The sequence below is a fragment of the Vanessa tameamea genome, chromosome Z, assembly GCF_037043105.1.
Source record: "Vanessa tameamea isolate UH-Manoa-2023 chromosome Z, ilVanTame1 primary haplotype, whole genome shotgun sequence".
Taxonomy (NCBI): Eukaryota; Metazoa; Arthropoda; class Insecta; order Lepidoptera; family Nymphalidae; genus Vanessa; species Vanessa tameamea.
Window position 1 is genome coordinate 11927919 of NC_087341.1, and position 10647 is coordinate 11938565.

The 10647-nt window shown below is 34.0% G+C and overlaps 1 protein-coding gene across 1 annotated transcript; it reads left to right on the forward strand.

The window, feature by feature from the left end:
* The first annotated feature begins 661 nt into the window (after positions 1-661).
* Positions 662-7246, forward strand: Zld (zelda). The gene has a single exon (XM_026641407.2). It carries the CDS (start codon positions 1213-1215, stop codon positions 4363-4365), a length of 3153 nt encoding a protein of 1050 aa, XP_026497192.2. The 5' UTR covers positions 662-1212; the 3' UTR covers positions 4366-7246.
* The last annotated feature ends 3401 nt before the right edge of the window (positions 7247-10647 follow it).

Here is a 10647-nt window from a genome sequence, read left to right on the forward strand (position 1 = left end):
TTGTAAAATATATTAGTAAAACTAATTTAAAACCTTGAAACTCGTTTGTCTTTTATTTGTTGTTGTGTTAATAACTTTTATTCTATTTCGGTCATTGACTTATATCTTAAGGAAATAACATTTTAAAATTACTCGCAAGTCGCATATCGTGTTCGACTTAAATGTATGACAAGCCTTTATTGCATTTTATGTTTTATTTTAGAAGAATTAAAAGTTGTTCTGATTACAATAGAATACATTTTATTATTTTATTTAACTTATCAATTTGAAATTGATACTTTCTTACAATTATATTATAAAATAAGATTTGAAATTTAGAAAATTTAGTCGCAGAGCTAAAGCGTCCCGCATTGTAAGGGTGGGTGCTATCGCTATCCTACTCGGACGCAGGACGCAGCATCACCGGACATTTCGACCGGGCATTTCAATTTTGAGAAAGCGTAGGACCGGGCCCTTCCCGCGCGCACCCACCTCCCCTCTTTATACACCGTCTCGCTTCTACTCAGGATACACAAAAGGACGAAGAAGCGATAACTTCATCACCGCACGACGCTCTCGCTCGCACTTACGCCTCGGTGGGGGACGACGTTGCGAATTGTTATTGAAGTCATGCCCCCGAAGGCGACTTCGGGAAGGCTGTCAGTTGCTAGTATACGTTCACAGCGTCCGTACCCGGCGGCTGACCCGCGTCGCGTCCGTGCCGTCTCATTATAAACTATAACAACACATCACTTTTCCGCGTTATAAACAAGTGCCAAACTACAAATTAAATAATTCTTGCTGTGATTATAGTTGAATAAACTTTGTTTCTAAGACTTGATGGTTTTGTGATAAGTTATTACGGACTTAAAACGTAAAATATTTATTATTATAAATAGACAATCTGTGCGACGTATAATTCAAGCATATTGTGGTTTCGGACGTTAACTCGAAGTTTGTTTTGGCAATATTTCGCATCGTTGGAGTGTTTACACCGCGCACGTGGCCGCGCCGCCCGCCCGCGCGCTGCAATGCCGCGTAAAACTTTCTTTGAGAACACTGCCCTAGTATAAGTTAACTCGCCAGGGAGATAACGCGATCGCGACCATGACTTTAACCTGTAGCGCCTGATTCATGCAGCCTCGACTACATGTTCGTCGAGAAGGGGAGTGTCGTATTTTTATTTTTTTTTCGTTGGAGGAGACGGAGCTCTCCCTTAGATTAATGGTTTAGATGGCTAACAACAACGCCGTTTCGTCGACTTTACCGTCGAGAGATTATCATTGTAAGGTCTGCGACCTATATTTGGATACCGTGGACTCTCTAGAAGTGCATTTACAATATCATAAAGAGAATTTGTACGTAAAGTGGGGCACGCAGAACACACAAAATGATTCGGAGAATAATAACGGTACAAAAATAAAGAACGAAACGACAGTGTCGGCTCCAGCCGACTCCAGCGACAGCATGATCACTAAACCAAGCCCGGAGTTTCAACACCGGGCAACACCAGAAACAACAGTTCAATTTCCGCATCCGGCAACACCACAAAGCTATCACAGTGCTCCATCGCCATATCAAAACCCGGATCAAACGAACTTTTCCCCGGGAGCACAATTCGGTAATAACTTTTCTCATGCTAATTTTTCACAAAATCAACACACAGAACAAATTAACTGGGAGCAATCTCAATATAACCAAGATTATCATAAGCCAAATCGCTTCCATCCTTATAATATGCAAGACCGCGTGTCACAAGTGTCATCGTCGAGTCCACTATATGGTCAACCACTAAATCAACCAACACCATCACCGTCACCCAACCAATGTGACAAGTGCGGCTTTGTTTGTGATTCTGCTGTCCAGCTTAATGAACATTGCAATTCGGCGCACGCAGGTACGAGTGCTGCTCCTGTTTCAGCACCTATGCCTTTTCAACAATTTTCTGGAAAATCATATAATAATTCTGGTTATCAAAATGATACTGTAAAAGTTAAGGAAGAACATGAAGAGTCATCAGATATACTTGACTTAGACTCACAGAAAGTTGTATATCAAGGAAATGAAGGAGATCAACAGAATACGCCCTATGAAGAGACACATTCACAAGTTCGTGAGGTTAATACAAGAACTGTACCAATGATGCCATGGGAAACTCAAAAACTGTATAATAACCCGCAACTCAATGGAGACGTATCTTTGTTTAAAGACCAGAAAATGTTTGCGGAACAACAAAAGGTTTATACTGCAGAAGGAAAAATGTTTCACCCTGATCAAAAGTTTGGTTACGCACAAGAAAAATTTTTAGTACATCATGAACAAAAACCTTTTATGCATGTGGAACAAAAAATTTATCCAGGTGTGCAGATGCCACCATTATCTGATTATTCAGGAAATGTCGCTTCAACTAATTCTGACATGAAACCGCCTTATCGACCATATGATTCACCTTCAGCGCCTCAAATAACAAGTACACAACCTGCTAATCCTACTTCATCATCTCTTCCATCTATTGGGGGAAAAGGTGCAAATTGGAAATCAAATGAAGCAAGGAGGCCGAAAACATATAATTGTACAGCCTGTAACAAATGGTTTACTAGTTCGGGTCATTTAAAAAGGCACTATAATACTACACTTCATAAAAATGCGGTAAGATCATCGGGGCAACCAGATCCTGCAACAATGCCAATTTCAAGCCACCATCATCCAAGTCGTGACTCATTACAAAATCGCGCTCAACAACAGAGTGTTGATTCGAACACTCAAAGTCCTATCCCATCTGATGACAGTCGAAGTGTAGATGAAGGCGCTTTACAATCGCCTTACACATCGCAGAACTTCGAGCGCTCGCATCGTGTACTCGCCATGCAGTCCAAGTCACCATATACACATCTTCAACAGGGTAATTTAGATAATAATTTCAGTAATAATCCTTTAGCTAATCACCCTTTACAGCATCAAGTCGGTTCACATCCCATAAACATAGGCAGTCAACCGCCGGGTATAGGGAATCCAAATGATAATCCTCAAGCCTCAAAAGGGCCTACAATGTCTACTGGCGTGAATCCCCCAAACGGGGAAGCAGGTCCCTCTGTTTCACAAAATCACCATATGAGGGGCCTGCTATCAGTGTCAACCAGCAATATTTCAACGCCAGTTCTAACTCAGAGTACGCCAACACTTACGGCACACACGCTACCACCGTTCAGCCATTTGGGTGTCAATCCATACAGCCCGAGGTCTACGGATCCTTTGGGGCCTTCGGTTCCGGACCCCACGCACACCCCATTATATTTGGGTCAGAATTTTCAGCAGACTATAGCACCGAGTTACCCAAACGGGATGGCCCCCCACGTTATGGATATGGCTATCAACAATCTGCCTATAGCCAATCCGGCTACTTTTGGTGAATCCGCACCAGAAGAAGTCGAGGTTATGGAACAAGAAACGTCGAATCAGCCTGCTAGCGGACGCTTGCCGAGTTTTTCGCAGCTCCAAACGCAGAGCTTTAGCGTTTATGTTTCTAACTATATTACATCACCTAACGTGGGGGGTCAAGTTGTTACCGACGAATCTACCGCCGGTTACATTATTGTCGATCCAGTCCATTCGCCGATACAGTACAATGGTATTGATATGGGCGGTCAAACTTTAGATTATGATTATAGTTTTTCACCAAAAACTAATAAGGAAAATGTTCTTAGTTATAATACAGATAATATAAAAGTATATCCATATGGCTATGCGGTAGGAGGTAAAACTATCAAACGAGAGGATGACGTCTTAAGGACAGACTCTAGCGAGCTTCAGATTTTAAAAATAGAAGATATTATGGATTATGCTAATAAAGAAAATTATGGAGCTCAAATGAAGTCTCCAGCAAGCCCAGAAAGTGCTAAGGCCGAGAATGAAAGCCATGGCTCGCCTTCAATTACGTCGACGGTGCCAAGTACACCGCTCACTGAAAGGAATCAATTAAAAAAGGCCGCACCTGCGACAGTTCATAAATGTTTTGAATGTGACAAATTATTCAATAAAGCATGTTATCTTACACAGCATAATAAAACGTTCCATTCAGGAGCTAAGCCTTTTAAATGTGACCGGTGTGGCAAACGATTTTCGGATGACGTTTCGTATGAAGGCCACTACTTAAAACACGCAGACAATAAGCCCTTTAAATGTAATGAATGTCCAAAATCTTTTAACCACAAGACAGATCTACGTCGACATATGTGTTTGCATTCTGGTTGCAAACCCTTTGCCTGCGATCATTGCGGTAAAGGATTTATAAGAAAAGATCATATGGTTAAACATTTTGATACACATATGAAAAAGAACTTGCGGTCATCATCATCGTCGATCTCTTCGACGTCACCGTCTACATAAACGACTTCCAAAATATATATATTAGGTCATTTTGGTCAATACGTTAGCTACAATTTTTTCACACATATCATTTTCAAAAGAAAAAAGTCTTGTAATGACAATTAAATTATATTTATATAGTTAATAACATTTAAACATAATACTATGTTATAGATCTGTTTGTCCTTTCAACATAGCCGCGGATCGACTCCGACGCATGCATTTTGTTCGCCAGCTGTTTTTTTTTGTTGTTCATTCAATCTAACCTTGTATTCGGTGCAAGGTGACTTTACATGTCTGGGTGTCTGGGCGCTAAACATGTAATTACACGACGTCGGAATGATATTCCGCAATAATTTATAGACCGATCCATATCATTTAACATATGAATTACTATTATATAGTAGTGTTAGTTAGATAAAAAAATATCAGGTGATTCTTACATTAGGTGATTTGAATGGTTGTCATTTTCGACATTTAATCAGTACATATCTTTTAATTGTAAATTATGGACCATAGACGGTTTTAGTTAAAAAATACTACGTTTTAATAATAATTGTTAATGTTTTTGATGAATGCGCATCGTCGTGGAGAATTAATTAGAATATGTTTTATTGTAAATAATTTAATTTGGGACTCAATGCCAGACATTTATTTACCTAAGTACCGTGGAAATTATTTTTATTAATTTGTTTAATTTCAAACAATATCTTGTTGCATATGTTTTAGTCTAATTACAAAAAAATGAATTAGTTTTTTAATTGACAAAAAAATATTTTGACGTATCTTGATCAAATGATGACATGTACTTAATTAATTAACATGTAGATAAATGTTAATGACATAGGATCTCGAAGGAAGTTCATAGCAACTATATAATTGTTTTTAAAAAGTGATGTTGTTGTAAAAAAGGTCTTACAATGTGCCATTCCGTTTGCATTTCGTTAGTCGTCTTCGACTGCGGTTGTTTCGACGCGCGGTAGTTCCCACAACACAGCTTGACTAGGTGTTATAATTGTCGTTTTTGTTTTAGGTATAAATTATCCTATTGGTTATTACTTATATTAATGTTTTCCCGGTGCTTCCTATTTTTATTATTTTGTCTGTTGACATTTGTTTTAACTGTTAGGTAGTTGACGAAATTCGGAATTTTTCTTAAAAATTAATCATAATTTATGTCCAATTTAAGTTACCAATATATTATTTGAACGAATTTAGTTTAAACATTCCTGTTTCGTTAGTGTTAGGTAAGTAGTCTTCCTGAACGTTGCCAAATTAACTCCGCCAACTGTCTGTTGCGAAACAATTTAACTTTAATGATTTCTAGCCTAATAATTAAATTCTCTAGCAATAATTTTAATACTAATGTAAATGTTTTTGTATAATAATAAATAAAATATCATGTTTATTATTATTAATTGACTTAGGTACTGAATGAAGAATAAGGGATACATCATTGAATACTTTGTACATAATATATAAAAAAGGTCGACGGATTAACTCGATAAAGTACGAAAAGACGGTCCTAATGCACCGGCTATTCAAAACATTTTTCTTGTTATTTACTAATCTGTTCGGTCAAGTAATTGTTGCTCCGCGCAGTGACATGTGTGACGAAATGGTAATAAATAAAACGAGTAGTTCTCAGTTGCACTTGGTACATGAACTGTAAGTCATTCCGAATAACAAGTTGAATATTTTGGAAAGCTCATCTCGAAGCTATATATTCTGTAGTATACTCATTAGTACCGAATAATTATTGAAAATAAAGTGCAATATGAACATTGTATCGACTTAATTTTGATAATGTTTGTATTTGACTGTTGATTATATTGCAGAAATATTTTTATACAAATAAAATTACACTAACAATGCTCATCTACCTCATCAGTGACTATATATACAAATAAATAAATGAAATAAATTAAATTGTCTCGTTAAATTCAGAACAAAATATAACTGAATATATCTTTAATAGAATACGTGATTCATCCTTTATTATAATATTTACAAATGTAATAAGTATAGTTTACTAATAATGTGGATTTTTTCTATGTACAATATTAAACTTCTTGTCGCAAAACGTACGCACTCAATAGCCAATTACTTCATAAACAGTTTTACAATTTGATGGCGGGAGATAACGAACTATTTACGATTTTATACACAAATTTTCATAATAAAACATAAGTAACAGGAACATATTAAAACATGAGGTTATTGGCTAGGAATGCCTGCGTACCGAAAAACAAATAATAAATTATATATAATTATATAAAAGTAAATGAATAACATTTAACCGTTATATCATAATAGATAAAATATGTTGAAATTTTACTAGACTGTTGAGAAGATTTTTGTATAACAGAAATATTTTCATCATAGCAATAATTGTAACAATGACATGATAAGGAACTTAACTACCTCAAATAACGAGTAATAGTGTTTAGAGTGTTGTGAGGGCGCGGGCCGCGGTCGACGGGCCTCGCCGACTAAACGAATACCTCATCTTGCCTTCATGTATAAGTAGCAAAAACTTCTTTATTTACCGCAGGCGGCCCCGTTGCTTGGCGGCCCGACGCTCGATTCAGATATATTTTAGCAGACATATTTGTCTTTCTTGTACTGTTTAAAACACGCACTAGTAGTGTCGGTTAGATGTAACTAATGTAAATACTAAACGGTAAATTTGTTATTTATCATATTCTATTATTGTATCCATCGATACGTTTATTTTGACATAAGTTCGTAGTGATTTCAAGTTTATAAAAATAGTACATAAGGACGATAAATTGTAAGATTCAGTGATTATGTTTGTGTATAATGTTTTAATTTAATTATCAGTTACCAGATGATTTCTGTTACATTCGATTGAGTAAAATTGAGAGGATAAATACTATAAGATGTTGTTTTCATTTAAATATTATTCCCTTGTAAGTTGAACGCATTTGTAGCAGAAACGTTGACAGCGTGCGTTTTCATTGGTTTTACTTTTATTTGTTTACTATAAGCGTAGTGCGAAATTTAACTGTTGCTAGATGAAGGCCAAGTGACGTCACCGGTGAAATTTGATGCATTTAACGTGATTCCTCTGAATATTTATTGAATATAAGTTTAGATTATGTAGCAAAGCAAGCTACGACGAATTGTACTTGAGATTACTTGGTCTTTGTCTAGAATCATAGTAGAGTTAAGTCTCGATAGTTTATTCTAGTGATAGGTGGCAGATCTGTCACACCGCCACAGCGAACGGTTGATGTTTTATGCTATGCATTGATATTTCCATATGCGAGAATGTGTAAGATTCGTTTGCGATTCGCTTCATCGGCGACGTGACATTTTAACGTATGGAAATGTCGTATACCTAATCTAAATAACAGCTATGCGATGTTTTATTTATTCTCAGGTTTTGCCAAATAAATAATGTTTAATATGATTATAGATGAAAATATTTATAACTAATTTTTATTATATATTACTTGGCAAAATTTCAGCTCAATTGTCGTAAATAAATTTATTGGTATGTACGATTGGGCCAAATTATGAATTCCGTTTACAAATATTGTACTAATATTTTCATTGCTCTATTGCTGTAGCACGTCACCTGTGACAGGTCTGTCAGTAAATATAAATTTAATGTAAAAAAAATGTTGTTTTATTTCAACTTCAATCCTCAGCTGCTGATTGCGAATTTCTTGCTATGCCCTACCTTTTGTGTTAAATTAGCCGACACGACGGACATCGCCTCCAGGATAAACGAATCATTTGGTTGACACCTACATTCCAAAAATATATAAGTAAGTCAAAACGAGACCGCTGATAATAACAAAAAAAAAAAAAGATTGTCAAAATCATACAAAGGTAATCATATAATTAAAACTTTTAAATAATCACAATTTTACTCTTCAATTGGTCATAATTGCAAGCGAGGTTGATTGATTTTATCAGTTGCTTCGCAAACCAGTGTATGTATTACAAGTGTTTATATACATATGTACATGGTAAGGTATTTGGTTATTTAGTAAATTCTGAAACTGAAATAAAATAATTTTATGGTGAATTTTGATTAGATTATTTTAGGAGAATATTGATTAGAAATTGATTATTAACAAAGCAAATTGCAATTTAAATACATACATATTCATTAAATGACATAGTCAATAATTAGTTTTTTTTACATAAAATTCAAATATCGAATTGGCGAACTCTTAAAGGATCTTAATTGTTTACCTGATATTGTAATTACTGGCATTAACTCATTTAATACTTATTCCTTTTAAAGTAAAAGGCAAATACTTATTTCGTTCAAGTATATCAACTAAGTTTGATACATCAACTTGTTCGATCAATAACATCAGGCCAACAAAAGACATCAACGGCATATCACAATTTTTTGAACAGTTTAGATTTATATTACATTAAACATTTTATGTATTTTAAATACATCAATTACTACAATAAGCATAATTTAACATTATACAAACACTATGTTAAAAAGATTTTTTATTATTATTTGTAACGATTATTATCTGAAGCTGATTGCATTTTGAACCAATTCAAAAACGTTCTCTCGAAATTTATTAGATAGCTAATCCAAACTCTAAACATTAAGATTTAAAATAACAAAGTTAATTAAACAGATTCTTAATCAGTTTCTTAGAATATTTTTTGTGTGATCTACTTATAATTCGATGACTTAACTCTCGGTCACAGATAACTACTTCAATTCTTAATTAATAAACATTACATATTCATACATATAAACATATTTATATCGAAGGAGGCTGTTAATTCCTTTTGAAGAAGTCAAATTTGGTTGTTTGTAAAGAGTAACCTGCAGAACTAATGAACCATATCTATTTTTTTTAAACTGTTGGTAACCTGTTGTGTATGTTACTTGCGAGTGCAACCCGTACCGTATAAATTGCACCCGTGTGAAGTAGGGGTGGGTTGCTAGTGAATAATATTTTCAATCGTAATAAACGTAAAAATAAAAAAATAGGTTTAATTTTTACATACTAACCTGAAATTTTAAACAAGTAATCCATTGAGGCGAGTTGGTGATTTAGAAGATTTGCGATGAACCTGGAGGTATTTTATATATAATGTACAGACGTAAGTATTAATGTTGACTTATACTAAAAAATAAAGTAAAGTACAAAAACCTTCATCATTATCATAATAAACAGAATCAAAATTTAGAACCAAAGTGAGTAAACTTAAATGCGAGAATGCAGCTTGTAAGATAAATGTGAATTTCGAGTACAAAACGAGTTAATAACAGACTAAATTACAGATAATATAAAAAATAAGTGTAAATGCTTTCAAAGTATTTCAGGCACATTTATCCTGTAGATACACTCGTATATATAAATCAAGCTTCAGTTTAAGAGGCAATTTTAATAAATATATTAGTACTTTTAACTTACACAATATTATATAACTTTTATAATATATCACGCTATTATTAAAAGAGTACATTATTATTAAAACAATGATTATTTACACTCAGGACATATTATCATAATAATAAAATATAATTATTTATAAATAATATGTAATATTTACTTGAGACATATTTTTTATCAGAAACCTGTAATTTTACATTTTATTATAACACAACCTACAGCATTATTTATATATTTTAAATACACAACATTTTATATTTTCTGTCAAACATATATAAATATTGTGTTAGTTGTGGATAAGAAAACAGGCAGATCTTATGTAGTTTTAATAATTATTGAGTATTGCCGTTAAAATAATAAATATTAATGCATTTATAGTCAATATTTGCATATTCTGTAATTTTCTCCTAATTTTTCTCATACACTCAAACACCAGGAGAATCACAAGACTCATCGCTAAGTAATAAATATGACGTCTATAGACGTTTACTGACCCAGATAACGTGAACATCTATTAAATCGAGAAAACGCACACTAATTCAATAAAGGCGTCAGTTTTTTTTGTTCGTTCTTTTAGCAATCATGCAAAACGTATAATTTCCAAACGAACGCGACTAATAAAAGATATATGACTCTTTGTAACAATTCAAGATTTAAAGTTATATTTTGCCTGATCGTGTATCCTTATCCGTAAAATTTTACAAAGCATGTTACATTTTTTTTTTAATTATATAATAATAGTTAAAATGTAACAAGATACCTTAATTTCACCCGTAAGAAGTATTGACAGCTAGTATAAGATCTAATATATATGTTACTGTAAAAGCTCGAACTACGGTAAATCTTAAGACTTTCCAGTAAAACCTAAGATTTACCGATTATGAATGGTAAATGT

Bases quoted from the DNA above. Each gene is read 5' to 3' on its own strand.
- Zld (XM_026641407.2), top strand. From the start codon at position 1,213: ATGGCTAACAACAACGCCGTTTCGTCGACTTTACCGTCGAGAGATTAT.